This window comes from Aspergillus ambiguus (assembly GCF_047715705.1).
Source record: "Aspergillus ambiguus strain CBS 117.58 unplaced genomic scaffold BDV59scaffold_19, whole genome shotgun sequence".
Taxonomy (NCBI): Eukaryota; Fungi; Ascomycota; class Eurotiomycetes; order Eurotiales; family Aspergillaceae; genus Aspergillus; species Aspergillus ambiguus.
This window is the reverse complement of record NW_027395532.1, coordinates 238,465-255,968: the sequence shown is the minus strand read 5'-3', so window position 1 is coordinate 255,968 and position 17,504 is coordinate 238,465. Positions and strand designations below refer to the sequence as shown.

General features: G+C 48.5%; 6 protein-coding genes across 6 annotated transcripts; 5 read left to right on the top strand and 1 right to left on the bottom strand.

The window, feature by feature from the left end:
• The first annotated feature begins 300 nt into the window (after positions 1–300).
• Positions 301–2,312, top strand: BDV59DRAFT_42766 (T6SS phospholipase effector Tle1-like catalytic domain-containing protein). The gene is made up of 3 exons (XM_073696361.1): positions 301–751; positions 846–1,763; positions 1,823–2,312. Exons 1-3 carry the CDS (start codon positions 565–567, stop codon positions 2,140–2,142), a joined length of 1,425 nt encoding a protein of 474 aa, XP_073547250.1. The 5' UTR covers positions 301–564; the 3' UTR covers positions 2,143–2,312.
• A 1,128-nt stretch (positions 2,313–3,440) lies between these two features.
• BDV59DRAFT_208246 (putative MFS multidrug transporter) lies at positions 3,441–5,332 on the top strand (the record flags this gene model as incomplete). Its single annotated transcript, XM_073695167.1, has 4 exons — positions 3,441–3,458; positions 3,623–4,047; positions 4,105–4,351; positions 4,410–5,332. 4 exons carry the CDS (start codon positions 3,441–3,443, stop codon positions 5,253–5,255), a joined length of 1,536 nt encoding a protein of 511 aa, XP_073547249.1. The 3' UTR covers positions 5,256–5,332.
• Positions 5,333–9,173: 3,841 nt separating this feature from the next.
• BDV59DRAFT_208245 (CocE/NonD family hydrolase) lies at positions 9,174–10,992 on the bottom strand (the record flags this gene model as incomplete). The annotated part of the gene is made up of 2 exons (XM_073695166.1): positions 9,174–9,314; positions 9,370–10,992. 2 exons carry the CDS (start codon positions 10,990–10,992, stop codon positions 9,174–9,176), a joined length of 1,764 nt encoding a protein of 587 aa, XP_073547248.1.
• A 561-nt stretch (positions 10,993–11,553) lies between these two features.
• Positions 11,554–12,725, top strand: BDV59DRAFT_208243 (Clavaminate synthase-like protein; the record flags this gene model as incomplete). Its single annotated transcript, XM_073695165.1, has 3 exons — positions 11,554–11,861; positions 11,915–12,538; positions 12,593–12,725. Exons 1-3 carry the CDS (start codon positions 11,581–11,583, stop codon positions 12,723–12,725), a joined length of 1,038 nt encoding a protein of 345 aa, XP_073547247.1. The 5' UTR covers positions 11,554–11,580.
• An 839-nt stretch (positions 12,726–13,564) lies between these two features.
• Positions 13,565–15,421, top strand: BDV59DRAFT_202617 (putative MFS transporter; the record flags this gene model as incomplete). The annotated part of the gene is made up of 5 exons (XM_073694080.1): positions 13,565–13,730; positions 13,782–13,838; positions 13,887–14,016; positions 14,067–14,676; positions 14,726–15,421. 5 exons carry the CDS (start codon positions 13,565–13,567, stop codon positions 15,419–15,421), a joined length of 1,659 nt encoding a protein of 552 aa, XP_073547246.1.
• A 718-nt stretch (positions 15,422–16,139) lies between these two features.
• Positions 16,140–17,351, top strand: BDV59DRAFT_193670 (phytanoyl-CoA dioxygenase; the record flags this gene model as incomplete). Its single annotated transcript, XM_073692266.1, has 4 exons — positions 16,140–16,369; positions 16,427–16,642; positions 16,695–17,131; positions 17,179–17,351. 4 exons carry the CDS (start codon positions 16,140–16,142, stop codon positions 17,349–17,351), a joined length of 1,056 nt encoding a protein of 351 aa, XP_073547245.1.
• Between the last annotated feature and the right edge of the window lie 153 nt (positions 17,352–17,504).

Sequence of the window (17,504 nt, the reverse complement as noted above, 5' to 3'; positions counted from 1 at the left end):
GGAGCTGTATATCAAGCTAAATGCATGGATATGCATACAGGTGGGTACCCTGGTATGATTCCTCACGAAGATAGCGGACTTTGTAGCCCATTATGTGTGGCTGTCTGAATTTTCGCCCAATGGAAAGCGATCCATATCAAAATTACAAACAAAGTCAGCTCCGCCCCGAAAGGTAAGCAGCCCCCAGAAGGGAATGAAATCAGGTGCCATGGCGTTCACGATCCAGATGAGTGATGTGATCGTCGGTGCGCCTGCATTGCAACCCAATAATCTAGTGAAAGTAAGAGCATTACCTGTTCTCGGTAGGCAGTTCAGTCCGTATCGGTGATCATGGTTCGAAACCTACAACATTAACTATTCTCGGTAGGTCGAGAAGTGCCGTTTCGGAAATCCTAGTCGAACTTGGTTAGTTGGATCCTGCAAATTTCCGTGTATACAGGTGATAAAAGACGTGGCATTTGGCAGCTCCTTTTGCGCTTTAAGAGTCTCCTTTGGCTGTCGTAGTCCTCCTCCCAGGCTTGCTTCGCTCCCTCTTCGCCCTACTCCTCAGACGCCTTGTTCATCATGCCACACGCAACAGCCGATCAGCCTTCAGGTATGAATGACCCATCACCTTCAGGCCCTCGCAAGCTGGTGCTCTGCCTGGACGGTACGGGGAATCAGTTTCAGGGATATGAACGTGATTCCAACATCGTGAAAATCTATCAGATGTTGGAGAAAAACACCCCCAACCAGTATCATTATTACCAGCGTAAGTATATCATCATCGTCCCAACTGGAGGCCACACCATAGTTCCCGACACGTATATACATACTTGTTCTTGATAAACTGACCTTCTGGGCAGCCGGAATCGGTACCTACGTTGAGGGCCAATCGTCTAGTTCCGGATTATTTCGCTATTCACGAAAGTTGAAGTCAAGTATCATCACGTCAATCGATCAAGCAGTTGGCACCACATTTGAAAGCCATGTGCTCGCAGCCTATCGTTTTATCATGCGGTATTACGTTTCTGGTGATCATATATACATCTTCGGGTTCTCGCGGGGTGCCTATACCGCGCGATTCTTGGCCGAAATGATCCATGAGCTTGGTCTGCTCTCCCAGGGAAACGAAGAAATGATACGTTTTGCCTGGGACACCTTCAGCAACTACCAGGTGGCCCGTGGGAAGCCCGATCCCACACCCAAGGATGAGGAGTTGATAAAATACATGAAAAAGTTCCACATCACCTTCTGTCGTCCGGAGGTTCGGGTCCACTTTCTTGGCCTATTCGACTGTGTGAACAGCGTGGGGCAATTCGAGATCCCCTTCACTCGCAAGTCGCACCAATACCTGGCCAGTCCCGCTGCACGGCACATCCGTCATGCCGTCTCCATTCATGAACGGCGTCTCAAATTCAAGCCTGCCTTGTTCTTGCTTGATCCTAGTAAGTCTGTGGATATCAAGGAGGTATGGTTTGCGGGCAACCATGCAGATGTGGGCGGGGGCTGGAGTCTCGCTCGAGGTCAACACCATCTCCTCTCGGATACCCCACTAAACTGGATGTTACAGGAGGTCCTGCATCTCGAGGGGTCCACAAGCAAGATCTCTTTCCATACTTTGAATGTGGAGGACGTGGTCGAACGAGAAAATGCCTTCCCTGGAAAAGAGGAGCCAGGCACGACAGCTTACGACGTACGGAGACGGACAAATCAGCCGCACGATATGCTCGCATTCAATCGGGGTGTGACTTTTATGATGGTGCTTTTCTGGTGGATTTTCGGTATGCACTCTTCATTCTTGCTTCTTTCGTTTCACCGCGCTGACCAGTGGGCTTTTTAGAAATTCTCCCCCTATTTACCCGGTTAGAGCTGGAGAAGGGCAAATGGGTGCCCCGTCGATTTCCCCCGAACTTAGGCGCCCCTCGCGATATCCCGCATGGGGCCAGCATCCATCACAGTGTTAACGAGATGATCCGTGCGGGCATCTTAGATCCGAAATCGATCCCACCATCTGGCGGAGACAACTCTCACCTTCCTTCGACGGACAAGATTACCGGTGCGTGGAAGAACATGAGGGAAAATATCAATCCACCACGATCTCTCACAAGCGAGGATCACTCTGCAGACAAAGCAAAAATGGTGAGGGCTGGCAGACGATGAGGAGGGGCTTGCTGAACAAGTTTTCGCTGGTCCGTGGGTGTGGGACGGGACGATCAGGTTCCGCTGGCGACAGTGTGATCGAGCGGCGATGGTCCAATAATGGAGGCTGGTTATATATTACCAACATCAGTGGCGTCGGAGCTAGGATTGTGGGGCCATCAAACACTGGCATGTCTATAGCTGGCTACCTTCAGAAGAGCCATTCCAGCATATCTTCCCTTTCGATGGTCCGATCCGCTCGGCTACGCCCTCTCTGGTTCCACCAGAATCGTATCCGTAAATCAGCTTCAGCCCATGGGTAAGGTCGCCGACAGGTGCCTTCATGCAAGTTTGTATGGTCTGCCAACTGGGCACGCGCACGGCCCCGTCTGCACGAACGCCAGTTCGTCTCACGGAGACCCATAATAATCTTTACATGGTGGCTGGCTAATGGTGATGCTGCAATACTCAGCTTTCACTCCTCCGTAGCTGCCATCAATTGCTCAGGAAGAGGAAGGTTAAGATAACCGAGTGAAGTATAGGTCGAAACTCAGAATTTATTCGCTGGCTTTTAAGGCACCGCTACCTAGTCTGCTTATAATACTACCATCATTTTGGCTGGCGAGGATTTACCCCTCCCGTGATCAGATACGCCTATGTATCTTACAGCCCGTTAATCAAGACAACAATAGAATGGAGTCACGATTGACGTTCCCTCGTTCTTTCATTCTCTGGCTTGGCGAATTGTCGTATGCCCCAATCTCGGTCTTGCACAGACAGAGCCTAGTCTTACGTCCCGATTATGTGAAGAATGCCTTTCAAAATTAATGGCCTTGCAACCATCTTCGCTTACAGCTGCGTATCAAGCATCTAATGTGCTCCAAACCCTGGATTCTAATCTCTTAGAGGTGGGTAAAGTGATTGCACATTGGAACCATGACCCAAAAAGTTCTGTTATTATAAAGTATGTTATAAGGCCCCTTCAAGACGTGCCCCCCATGCTTTAAATGCAAGCTAAACTCTACCTATTAAAAAATCAATTTCCAAAATCGTAGGTATGGTGCAGCACTTAGAGGCTTACTAGAAGAAAGAAATATATCAGTTACTCCCAGAACATTCGCTACCATTTCCTGCTCTCTGCTATCTCAAAAAATAAAACTAGGGGCCAATGCAAGCAAGGAGGAAGACAGGGAGAGCTCCTTGTATCATTCCATGACCCCTTGATTTGACCGCAATTCTGGCGCGAAAAACCGCTAAATAAAATCCATCTAATTCTTTCATACTACGCAGAAAAGCAGTCCCATCCCATGTTACATTGCATGTATATGTCATGTCAAGTACAATCTTTAGATTATTTCGTTTGCGCCGTTTCCATCAGGATAGCAAACGGTCCTCTCAAGAATCTGACAGTTACCCTCTTCTGGAGCACCATGAAGAGAGAAAACAATCTCTTAGCGGAAGCGAATTGAGAAGTCAAGAAGAACGGAAACTCCGTTATGAGAAGAACAAGTCTGTTACGTGGTCTTCTCTTCCGAACAAAAGACAACTGGCCGTCTTAACTCTTCTTAAGATTTCAGAAGGCATGTCTCGACGTTCTTATAGTGCTTTTTTATTTCATCAGTTGAAATGGTTCGATCCTTCATTGCCGGACTCTACCATATCCTCACAAGCGGGAATCATTCAAGGGTCTTCAACTGCAATACAGATATTCAGTGCAACTCTTCTCGGGCGCTTAGCGGACACCGCTCTTATCGGAAGGAAAAATACGCTGATGATTGGCCTTATTGGTTTTGCTATATCTTCTATTGGGCTTGCCTTTTCAAGAAATTTTATAACAGCAGCAATTTCTCTGGCCGTAGGGGGTGCGGTCAATGGGAACGCTGGTTTAATCCGTACTATCCTTGCCGAGACTCTGACGGAAAAGAAGTAGGCTTCTGGAAACTGAGCTTTTTGTACTTCGATGACCTAATGATTCTTTGGTAGGTACCAGTCTCGTGCGTTCCTTCTACTGCCCTTGTCCGGCACTATTGGGGCGATGGTCGGGCCTGTTATCGGGGGAGGGTTAGCAGATCCGGTGCAAACCTATCCGTCGTTATTTGGGCCTGACTCCCTCCTGGGTGGGAAAGATGGCGTTAAGTGGATGATCCACTGGCCGTACGCCCTACCAAATCTTGTCAGTGCGCTAGTATGTTTATGTGCTACGGCAATATCTATCCTCGGTCTTGATGAAGTAGGCTCATATGACAAATTTACCCTTCTCGTGGCCTCCTTATGTTAATATACATCAGACGCATGAAGCCGCACGCCACCGGATTGATTGGGGACGTCGAGCCGGAAAGGCTATTGTTCGTCGCCTCTGCGCTCGTCGCAGCCGGTACAAATATCAACCTCTATCGGAGCATACGTCAAGTATCGACCCAGCTGAGGAGGGTGCGGCAGCGGATGAAGCTAGGCCTGCAAACCTTGAGGCTGCTTCAACTTCCGGTAAATCCCTACTTCAGATGCCAAATGTGCTGTTAACTCTAGTGTCACGGTTTTTATTTATTTTTCATATCCAGACGAACAACGCAATGCTTCTAATTTTCTATCCTACTCCCCGATCCCCCTCATCCGGTCATCACGCAGGTCAATCTGGTGGTGGTCTAGGATTACCCAGCGCACAGGTTGGGGTGGCAATGGCCATTGCGGGCGCTGTTTATCTCCCGCTCTCTTTCGCCATCTATCCCCGGGTCTCATCCCGGATGGGTACTCTGCAGATGTACCATGCATTTTTGCCATTAGTCATCATTATGTACGGCTTAACGCCCTTGTTGGTGTTTATTCCCGATCAGCCAAGTTTGTTGTGGGCCGGAATAACAGCCTTGAATGTCATCGAGGCCATTTTTAATACATTTGCATTTCCATCGTCGGTGATCCTTCTGAACAACACTGTGTCCGATCCTAAGCAGCTAGCCACCGTCCATGGACTGGGACAGAGCGTTAACAGTGCCGCGACTGCTATTGGACCCCTCATTGGGGGTTGGGCGCTAGGCCTGGCGTTCAAGTACAATCAGGTGGGATGTGTCTGGTGGGGTCTAATAGTGGTGGTTGTGATCCAGTGGGTGGTTGGGTTGTCATTGAAGCCGGTCGACTGAGTACAGAGCATTCTGAGGAGAAATATTCAACGGGAGTGTGATTGCTGAAGTCTCCTTGGTAAACAATCCATCACCAGGGTCATCCAGATAAGGCACGGAACAGCCGTGTAATACTATCCTAACACGCGGGTATTATATACTTCATTTGTTGCGGGTCCCTGCGCCTGAATACGCTGACTGCAGCTTTGCCGGCGGATAGCATTGCGCTAGAATAACTTGCTATACTTTAGTACGGATTCTCTTGTATTCATAGTAATAAAGTCAACAATCCAGCTCAGTATATCAATTGGTGTTTATACCGGTTCTGGAGAAAGACACTAAAATATCTCACTTGATGTGCCAGATAAGTGGTCAAGGCCCTAGGGATCAAATTCGAGCATCCAGTTCCACAAATTTTCCACATTATATCCTTCAAATGGGAACTGCATGTCATTTTGCAAAGGGGACTGATAATCCTTATCAGTAGGGGAAGTTCGAAGGCGAGGGGTTCCACTTGCGATGACATTCTCAGGTATCAAGATCTGTTGTGTCCCTGAGGGCGAGTATAAAGCATCATCTGCAATTTCCTCTCGATAATTCGGCCTGTTTTGGCATTGTGTTATTTGATTTCGTGCTAATGAATGGCACAATGGCATAGTGCGCTTTCTGTTGTCTATTGAGGTACCGGTATTGCTTGCTGGTGAAACCTGTGAGGTGGAGTAGACCCTAGGCGAAATGTGGTCGTGCATGCTGTTCGAGTAAGTTGGAGAGTACACATCTGCCATCGTCCTCATGACCTTGGACCGTTTTGAACCTGTTTGGTATGCTGTCAAATACCCATCCACGCGCTCGTGAATACTAGTAAGGCCTGTCGTTGTTAGGGCGAAACACAGGGAGGACCCATAGGAGTTACCTTGAATGAATTGCTGGTCCATGTTCGATTTCGTGAACTGTTCGCTACAAAGTTCAAGACATGCCTTGAGGAGCTGAGATATGTCAGGCACGTCTCCGGACAAAGGAATCACAGACAAACCTGAAGGTCGGTGGCATGCAATGCGCTCTCTGGATGCTTCATCAAATAAATGGCCAACACAATACACGCGAGCAACGGGACTCCCGTTGGTAGCAACCGTGTATCCATGCTCTGATCTGCTAATTCAATACTGAGCCTCGCGATCGATCGCGCACTATTCACACAGATAGCCTCTCCTCCACGGATCCGAAAGCGCGATGGGCCACTGGGACAATGCCTCTCTACTTCAGCTTCAAAGGTCGCGTTTGGTGCGATCAATGCAGCTCGGTGTAGCGCAATCATTGTCTCATGGTACATGATGGAAATAAATGCAGCAATATGATAGATTTTTCGGGAACAAAAGAGGTCGTTTCCAGGGCGCATTTCGGGTGGGATGCTATTTGCCCAGCACATCAACTCCTGGTCTAGTCGGCAGGTGTCCTCGAAAATCTCTCTGGCTGTACGGCTTTTTGTCGCATGACCATATATATGCTGGCTAATTTGCCCTTGATATTCTGCTAATTCCAGGTGCCATTTTAGGAGATTGCTTTCCGGTCGTGGTTCTAAAGGGAGAAACTGATCATTGTTTATGGGTTCAGTAATCACGGTTGGACGCCCGGAGTCCAACTGCATAGTTCGTTCTAGAGAGTAGCAGACCGCCCAGATGCGTTTTTCCAGCGAATGGCCCGAAACATGTTTACTGCTCGAGACCATTCTATACCGATGGATACCAAGCGTGTAGGAGATTCGGATTGCCATGCCCAATGTTTGCCAGCCGAGACCCTCGCTATTGCGTCCTCGAAATACGAGTGTGAACATGAGCAAGGATTGGACCGTTGGTAGGTAAGGAACAACGATAATATGGCCTAAGAGACTCGCCGCTGCTCTTAAATAGCGCTCCCCTTCAGCAGTCACCCTATGTTTCTCTTCGTCTGCGCCTAGCGCCATAACGAGATATACCGACGTGAGCGACGGAGCAAGTTCTGAGGAAGCATGTCTCATAGAATCTCTACTGGATAATTGTGAAATAATGCTCCTCAATGCATCCACGTCGAATATTGGATATAGGGGATGAATCTTCTCAAGGAACGTCGTTAAGTATCGATCTCTTAGCCACGATTCCGGAAGATTAGGCAGAAAAACTTCTAACGGCATCGGCAACTCCTCCGCATGCTTCATTCCATGGAGGAACATTCCTGACACTGGCTGGAGATGCACCGCTCGGAAGTAGACATCCAACGACCTCATCAAGCCTTGGGAGCTGCTCCCGCCAACTATTTTTGTCCGATTAGTGCCATGATCCGTATTTACCAAGGGATCCAACTGCTGGTGAATTGGTGATATTCCCTCCTCTATGGGCTGATGAGGAGGAGTCCCATCATGGGTCATCTCAGAGCTCGGAACAACCTCAAGCGACGTCTGCCCAAGGTTACTCTGCATTTGACTCTCGGTTCCTTGCACTGGCTTCACCGAACCTTTCGGGGGCTTCTCGGGGGTTTCAACCCATCTTCGTACCACTGGTTCATTGGGACGTCGAGGATCACTTGTAATACAGGCTTGATTGCGGACTCGACAGTTGCGGCACTGTGGATAATCGGCATCACACTTCACCTTTCGCAGGCGACAGGTGTTGCAGGCGAGAGACAGTCGCGGCCGCTTCAGTACCGGGCCTTCCATTATTGTGAGATACTGTGAGTCCAGAATCCACGCACGAAGGCACACTTGCACGGTATTCCAGCACCTACAAATCGGCGTTGATTGAGAATCTTCCTTTCAAACTAGTTCGGATCGATCCGTTTTGCGGGGTAAAATCAGGCCTCCCCACATCCCGAGGGTAAGGTGGAAGGAATACGAAACTAGCACAGGGTTCTTGTCTCATTCGGGTGTTGAACATTGGATAGCTAAATTGGCGGATCCAGTAGCTGTGTCCAATCATCTCCGCCGCTTCGTAATGCTTTGTGTTTCTCGGGTTTCATGGACTTAATCCCTGCGACGCTTTCGGATAGCTCCATAGCAGATCATCTCGGGGCAGTCACCTCGCCGAGAGTGTGTATCTTTCGGGGATAATCACCGAAATTCACGGTTAAATCACGCCGAAAACCAAAATTGAGGACAAATTTGAGGCTTTCTTAAAGATAGAGCTTTCGAGAGTCAGGTAAAGAGGATGTAGCATGTGGACGATGGTATCGACACCATATTTACAGTCGTTCTTTCCTTTTCTCCCATATGCGTATAAATTCTTTTTCTCTGTTCCCTTTAAAGAGTGAAACATATATTATTCTTTGGTTCATTGAATAGCTCATGGACTTATACACATGATCTACTAAATTCAACTCTAACCCAATGGCATCGGGAGTCGGAGTCAGAGTGGCGGTTGGAGTGTATATGGCTACAGTCATATCTTCTTCCCTTTTCTTTCCATATCTTGTGTCGCAGAGGCATAATAACACAGCTATTTGTCGGTATGTTGTTAAATTGTGTGGGAAGCATTACTTAACACTTTGCAGAAAATATCCAGCAATTGGACCGTTTTTCCACTTGTATGAGCATAAGTAACTCGCTTACGACGAAACGCTATGAAAACCACTGCGCAGTAACACCCGATTTTTGGCAGCGAGAATTGTCAACAATATTTTAATGTGCGCACTACGATATCTTCTTTCTGTGTCCATGAGAAGTATATTTTTGTCAGGAATAGAACAAGCCGAGGGATCCACTATGAAGGAACGGCAAGAATAGTAGAAGTTTCACCGAAATATATGAATCTTTGCGCAAAATACCTCCAACATTGGACACAGTTCGGTGATGGAAGACATGTGTGATCCTTTTCACAACATGTGGACAGACCAATGAAACTCTTGTATGCCATCATCGAAGAGAGGTCTAAGAAGAGAAGTAACGGTCTGAGATAGATGCTCGAGACAGGCTTATTGGATAAATGGAAGAATAACGGAACTGGGATATTCTGCTCCTGTATGTAGAGTATGGGGTCCCCTGTTCAGCTCATGCTCGGGCCGTGGTTTCGAGAAACTCTTGAATTCAGCGATGCTTGGGTATTGTCCAGATACCTACGGGAGGAGTTAGGTATGCTCGGAATCTTGAAAGATGAATGTGAAAGCTCACCTGCATACTGATGCTTTCACCCTCCTCAAAGTCATATCCCATAGCCCAAATTCCAATCTCCAATTTGACGATCTCGCCTGGTTTAACTTTGTCCTCTGTTTCATGTGGGTGAAATGGAAATTGCGGATGAATACTCTTGGATGCATCATAAGCACGATGGGAGGCTCGCAAAATTCCGGTAGATCCAAGATGGAGATTGGTGCTCTGCTGTTCCTTCTCCGCGATTTCAGCAATAGAATTCACCGGCGTGGCTTCCATAGGGAAGTTGAGGTGCATCATAAGATTTCCATTTTTATCGCGCTTGCGGAGGATGACAAAAACTGTGAAATCATCCTTGAGCGCATTAGAGACGTACAATATCGCTTTCGGGAGTCCAATTAGTCTGGTTGGCTTGTCAAATGTGTAAGAAAACTCGGCGAAGGATGTCCGATCCTCGGAGTCGTAAACGAATCTCTCATAAACAGGAGATGGGGCTGACTGGAGACCCCTTCCTGCGCAAAAGTGTTCCCGATAGTGGGTGTTGGGGGCTGGGAAGTCTTCGAGGATAATATCGTCGATCGCGGGACGGTCACCAAAGCGTAAGGCAGACCAGCGAACCTTGGGTGTCTTCTCCCAGCCATTGTCGGTGCCTTTGAGATATCTGTCGAAGAATGCAAAGAGCTCCTGTTCCGACTCACGTTCACTGTACAGCTCATACCATTCCTGCTTGCTTCCCCAACGAATCCACTTGTCCTCATGGGGCACTTCGAGCCAGGCACGGACCGACCCCATCGTGTGGATGCTGGAAATATCGCTGCCTCGGATATACACAGGGCACTTTATTTTAGTCATATCGGCTCTCTTATCTTCCCAGAAGCTGTTCGAGACATTTGATCGCCGGTACATCTCTTCAAAATCCTCGAGGCCTCCGTTGCCTCGGACAATGGCATTTGCGATGAGATCGAAGTTGCTCATGAAGAACCACCCGCCCCGACAAAATTGTTCCCGGAAGATGTCTCCTGATCCTTCCCAAGGGGCTATGGCCTTTAGGGATGGTGGCTGTTGTGATGCAATGAACCATTGAGCGATCGCCAATGCCGAATTTCCTGCCATCCCGATACATCCATTGCACCAGTCCATCTTGGCGACTGCTTCCACAACATCATAGCCATCTTCACCTTCCTGTGATCCCATAACACTGATGAATCCATCACTGTGGCCAGAACCACGCGTGTCCACACTGATAACAGCATAGCCTCGGGGACACCATGTCTGCGGATCAAGTCCCTCAAATTTCTCGATCCCACTGAGATCCTCGCGTGGCACACAGCAGTTCCACACCGTCATAGGAAGCATCTCTAAAGCACTGTATTTCTTTCCGTAAAATGACCAGCTAAGGATCGCTGGTACCTTCTCTGTTGAATTTGCCGGGCGATATATGTCCATGTACAGGCGTACGCCGTCGCGGACTGCCACTTCAACATCATGTTCGACTAGAATCTCGGACTTCAGAGGCTTTGCATTGAACCCATTCCACCCCACCGGCAGAATCTCTGTCTTCCCAGGTTGAAACCCTTGATAACCGTTTTCTCCAAGCGTCGGCGGCTTGATTGATTTGTAGGCAACTTGGAGAGGAATAGGCATGATTATTTCCGTGGTAGTTTTTAACAGGATATAGAAAATTGAAGCTTTTCAGGCTAAAGGGTATGCTTAGGCATAAATATATAGGCGCCATAGTTGGCCTTTCTGCAATTTCAGACGTTCCGTTCAGTGAACACTCCCCTCACCATGTCTCTTGGAACCCCTCCTCTTCATTTTGTGCAAAAATTGGTCTAGTTCGAGTCGTATTTCGTTCGGCCCCGCTCTATTGAGATGTTGACTGACGCCAAGAGAGGCGAAGGCGTTTCGGAGACAATCCCCGAGCAATATGGATTTGCCGCCGAGCTCGGTCCATGCTCCGCCCCGAAGCTGTCATTGCAGCGCGCCAAAACAAATTGCTCCGAGGGTTAGCTGAGAACCCCCATTCGGATGGTAATCTCAACTGTTGTCGGTACAAAATGTGGGGTTGTTGCAAGATTCGGCGCATTAAGGGGGGGGGAAGCGTCCAAATGATGAGGAGGGTATTTGTAGTTCTCACAAACCCCTCTACCGTAAGTTTGCTCTCCCCAGAGACTTGTTCACATAGCTGATTGTGCTCAGCGGAGAATTGTATAAGCCTTACGATTTGCCATCATGTCTTCCACTGAAACAGTGCAAAAGGCCAAGGAGGCCATGGAAAAGTCACTAAAAGAGTCTGCTGACTTGGTTCACTTTGAACCTCGGGTTTACGGCGACTGGAGAGATGAGTTTCACGAGAATGGGTGCGTGGTGATCAAAAACGTCATCAGCCCGGAGAGAGCTAGATACTATTGCGAAAAACAAATCCAGTGGCTTAAGAGCTTTGATTTGGGCTTTGATGAGAAGGACCCGACTACATGGACAGCGGAACATCTTCCGGTTAGCTTTAAGGGAGGGTATGTAATTCAGAAAGCCGCATGGCAAAAATCATATGCTAATGAATGAGTAGGATGTACTCCCTCTATTGTGCACCGCACGAGAGAATGGCATGGGAAGCAAGAACAGAACCTGCGGTTATTGACATCTTCGAGAAATTGTGGGAGACAAAGGAACTGATTACATCTTTCGACGCCTTGAATGTGATGCCACCTCGCAAAGACCTCAACTGGAGCCCGTGGCCGCACTGCGATCAAAACCAGGCTCGCAAGGGTATGCAAGCAGTTCAAGGACTTCTAAACTTCGCGCCAAGTGGTCCGAATGACGGTGGTTTGATGTTGATGAAGGGTTCTGCCAAGTTGTTCAACGAATTCTTTTCTGTGCCGAGAGAACCATACGCTCACGAAGATGCTCCTCCGCCGGAAATGAAGTATATGGACCTCTTCCTTTTCAGTCCTGAGGATGTGAAGTGGTTTGAGGAGCGGGGCTGTGAACTGATCAAGGTTAACATGGAGCCCGGTGACTTTGTGCTTTGGGATTCCCGTACGATGCACTATGCGAAATTCCCTGAAGGCAACAATTTTCGCCATGTCCAGTATATATGCATGACTCCGCGTCGGTTTGCTACCGAAGAGGCCTTAAAGCTCAAAAAGCAGTGTTTTGAAAGCTGGACCGGAACTACCCATTGGCCACATTGGTAAGTTATATGCACATATAGACCATGATACGATGCGATACTAACAGTCCCTAGCAATATCCGCGCTCAGAAAGAAAAGCCCATACGAAACGGCAAGGTATGCCCAAAGAATCGGACGGAGCCCTGGGAGAAACCTGAGATGACGGACCGTGTACTTCAACTAGCTGGTGTTAAACCCTACAGTTAGGACATATCCCCGACGGGGGAACTGTGACAGAGTAATAGGTTGGCTTCCTCAAAGATGACGCCTATAGTGTTTTGTTGTGATGTATTGCAAAGTCTTCTCTGAAGGACGTCAATAGCGACCTATCCAGCTAGAAATTAAATTGGAATCATGACTTTGCTTGTCATTCTATCTTCTAGTCCCTTAGAAAGCAGTGAATATCGCTTTATTCCATGACAAAACAATAAATCAGAGAATGTACTAACATTGGGTCAAAATTCCCTGGTTCGCACGCACAATGAGACCTGGTAAAATGGCTCAAGCTAATCGGCCTCTTTCATGACCTCGGTTGGGAGGAGGGTCCGAAACTTGAGTCTTATCTTTTCCGAGCCAGCATCAGCCCCGAGATGCCAAGGGGCGGGGGGAAATTCCAATCGGACCCCACAAAGTTCACGATTGATGTTCCGGATAGTATGTCAGATCCCTTACGGGTACCCATGGTAATATCGAGGATTGACACCCCATTCCTGCGCCATGTCCGGGGAAACAATGGCGACGTCTGCGGAGAACCTACAAGCCCCTCGGGGGCTTGCGAACTTGATGGACTATTTTGCTGCACTATGCCGACACAGATGTAGCCGCCGAAGGTTCCGTTTTGTCTTTCTTGGTATGGTTTGTCAGTTAATTATAAAGCCGCGCTGCCAGTGTGTTGGCTGAACTTGAAGATGAGCCAGCATTGACAGGCGTTAGCTAACCTAGAATTATAAAACGTGCCCCCATCTCAATAGTAGCACATTCTTTGAATGCCCCCCAGCATAAGAGGTGCTCATAACATCTCCATTTGAATAGAGAAATTGAGCGTCATGTCGCACGATTTTCCAGATGCTGAGAAAGCCTCCATCAGCCATGTCGAGATCAGTCAACAAGCCAAAGGCCGTCCGGGCACGGACGGACAAAACATTATGGGAACGATCAAGCTGAATGCAGGCGGAACTGTATACGTCCCGGCACCCACAGCCGATCCTCAAGGTGAAGATACTTGACAAGGAAACATCGCCGCAACTTCTCATAGCATCACAGATCCGTTAAATATGCCATTATGGCAGAAAGGAGCGGTGTTAGTTGTTATATCCGTCTGTAGGTATATCCCACGCTTTGGTTCAAACAACTTTGCTAACCAGTAAGTTTCGACTTTAGGACTCGCTCTTGTCTCTGGTTTTGGTGGGCTGTTGGGTTTCTACATTCCAGAATACTCAAAGGCCGGGAAGGGCTACTCTGATATCACGCATCTGATGACATATCCAACACTTTTTATGTTCGTTACTCCTCTCTGGACAAAATAAGAAACACTCTAATCCCTCACAGGGGAATCGGAAACTTGCTCGGTATGCCTCTTGCAATCGGTGTAGGGAGGCGTATCGTGCTCCTGGGCTCGACGGTCATTCTGATCATCGGTGCTGCCCTATGTGCGGTAGCCAAAACCTACGAATGGCATTTGGCCTGTCGTATGGTTATTGGCCTTGCTGCAGGGCAGAGCGAATCAATCGTCCCCATGATATCCCAGGAAATATTTTTCTTGCATGAGCGTAGCACGGCCCTGATGTTCCAGCAAGCCATCCAGGTCAGCTTAACTTCAGTGTGGGTGCTCTTTGCTAGTCCAATTGCTGGGGCGATCACACCCCAGTGGTGGTATGGACTTGGAGCTATTTTGTCCGGTGTTCAACTTATCATTGCCACCCTTTTCCTCCCTGAAACTAGATACGATCGATCTCTTTCATCATATCAAGAGGGATCTACACCGTCCGCTGACAGTGTTGCGGCTGATGATTTGGAACCCGCCACCAGAAACTCCAATGGGGTTTACACTGAGAGGCCACCACTGGACTATACCAATTATGCACCGCGCACCTGGAGGTCGGACATGAGACTGTGGGTGGGAGAACCAGACTGGAAGGCAGTCTGGCTAGTCTTCCAGGTACGGTTCCCACATCAAAGTACTACCATGTTCCTAACAAGCGTTCTAGCAAACGTTTGAGCTGCTCCTTTTCCCCAATATCTTGTGGGCTCTACTCCTCAATGGGCTAACCATTGGAGTCAACATCGCCATTGGGACTACTTACAGCGAAATAATCACAAGTCCTCCATATAACTGGCCAGATAAGAGCGCATCTTATGTAAATTGCGGTCAAATAGTCACTGCCCTGGTTGCCCTACCTCTGCTCGGTAACGGCTCCGACTGGTTGGTCAAGCGCATGGCGAAGAGAAACAATGGCGTACACGAGCCCGAAGTCCGAATCCTCCCTTTGGCATTTCCGATGGTCATTGGCGTCATTACAGCCATCCTCTATGGGCAGGGCGCGGCACATCCAGAAAGATACCATTGGTTCGTCTACGTTTGGGCTGTAGCGGCCTACTACTTTTGCTTTGTTGGCGCTAATATCGTCGCTATAACATACTTACTGGACAGCTATCCAGCGCGCGCTGGGCCTCTTTTGATTATTATTTGCGCATTCAGGGGCATTATCTCCTTCGGGACTTCCTATGGAACGGCTCCGTTTATTGAGCAATACGGCTACGACGGCGCGTTTGGAGTCTACGCCGCCTTGACTGGTATATTAGGGCTTATCGGTATTGCTGTGTATTTCTTCGGCAGGAGAATTCGCCAGTTCACTGGGAAGTTTGCGTCAATGTCTCCTGTGGGAAGGCAGGCTCAGGAGTGATTGGATGTTGATTATGAACAAACGTACCGTTTGATCTAACTTACTTTCCAGGTTAATGTTCATGGCTCTTCTCTGTGCTATTTTAGTCTATGAAATGATAATCATGACTAGAATAAGAATTTTGTTTAGGATCAAATACTGTGTTGTAATTTAGACGCATCTAAACACTTCATCCCGAGGCTGTATTTTGGATGCGATCTTCTTTGGATAACATTCCTCGTAGTACCCACAACAGACTTTCTCAGACTCTCATTCGTGGTCTTAAAGGCTCAGTCTATGATACAGGCGAGAGACTCCATACGAACATCCAATACCTAGTTTATGTGAGGGCCTCTTCCCGACCGATATCCTTCTGTTCGGTGGAAACTTCGGTGATAACCCACCCCCACAGAAACATCTTGATCATATGAACCCTTGGGTGTTTGAATCAGCACAGATAGGCTCCGAAGCCATCGGAGGCAAGCTCGGCTCGGTGGACAGAGCCGAAAAGCTCGGAGACCTCCTAATGCCACCGGCACGATTTGCGTTCTCTGAGGCTGGTTGGGCTATGTTCATAGCCTTTGGCTGGTCGCCGAATTCTTCTTAGACCCCCGAGTTATAGCACTGAGCTGAAAAAATTGAAATATGGCATTTCTTCGAATTGGACTGTGTTGATCTCTTTTAGTACATCTTATTAGGGGTGATATCCTACTGTACAGACGATCATATTGCTTTCATAATGTCTCGTACCACTATGGCTGAGGCCCAGCATTCGTTAAACGGCAGCTCCTCTCCAGTTGCAGTGGCATGCCCTGCTCGAACTCGAATGGCCCTTGACGGGCTGCCGACGAGCTACGGCGATTTTCGTGACCAGCTTAACCGGGACGGGTATGCGGTTATCAAGAGCGCCATCCCTCGTGGGCGTGCTGAAAAATATGCGGATGCGTTTTTGAGTTGGTTGGAAGGATTGTAAGTATCACGTTTCGCATCACTTCCAGCCATTTTCTGATACGAAATTGGACATAGCGAGTTGGGTTTCAAGAGAGATGACCCATCGACGGTTAAGCGCGCAAATCTTCCTGTCATCAACGAGAAAGGCATGATCTTGTCCTACGGTGTCACCCACGAACAGTGGGTTTGGGACATTCGAGGCGAGCCTGGTGTAATTGATGCTTTTGCCCAGGTGTACGGGGACGAGGATTTGATTGTCTCTTTTGATGTTGTCAATGTCGGATTCGCGAAGTAGGTAAGTGGTGCTTGAAAAGACGGAACAGCACACTGACTACTCGAACAGCAGGGAGGACCTGCCAGAGAATAACCCCTGGCCTCACCAAGACCAGAATCCATCCAAGCCCGGCTTCCGGTGTCTACAGGGCCTGGTGAATCTTAACCCCTGTGGCCCAAATGACGGCGGTTTGATTGTCTGCAAGGGCGGTCATGTCCTCTCCGAGCAGTTTCACAAGGAGATGGCCGATGAGCCTCGCATTCCAGCCTGGACACCAGAATGGTATGGATTTACGGACAACGGCATGAAGTGGCTCAGAGACCATGGGTTGGAGTGGGAGAAGGTGTGCGCCGAGCCGGGCGATCTCATCGTGTGGGATTCTCGCACTCCGCACTACAATGTGCCTCCGACCTCAAGGCAGGATCGTCTTGCCGTTTATACTTGCTATATGCCAGCAAATGGTGCATCACAGGAGGACCTGGCGCGGAAGAAACGGGCTTTTGAAAGTAAGGTTGGTTTACTCGGGAGTTGGGACTCTGCTAATCAGAAGTAGAGCGACTTGGAACGACTCACTGGCCTAATGCCCAACATGTGGCACCAACCAACGAGGCTATTCGGGATGGCAAACCATGTCCTAAGAGCCGCTCTGGCCCGATCCAGGATCCAGTTCTTAACGAACGTACGTTCAAGCTCACTGGGATCCCTTATATCAAGTCCGAAGCTTAGAGAGTGTGCCAAGCGGGATGAGATAGTCGCGGATGGCATGATATCTACAGGGATGTCTCTATGTTCAATTGACGATCAATATTCTTGTGATGTGCAAATACACAGAATGCAACAACTCGTACAGCCAACCGAGCAGTTGTTTTCTAGTTTCCC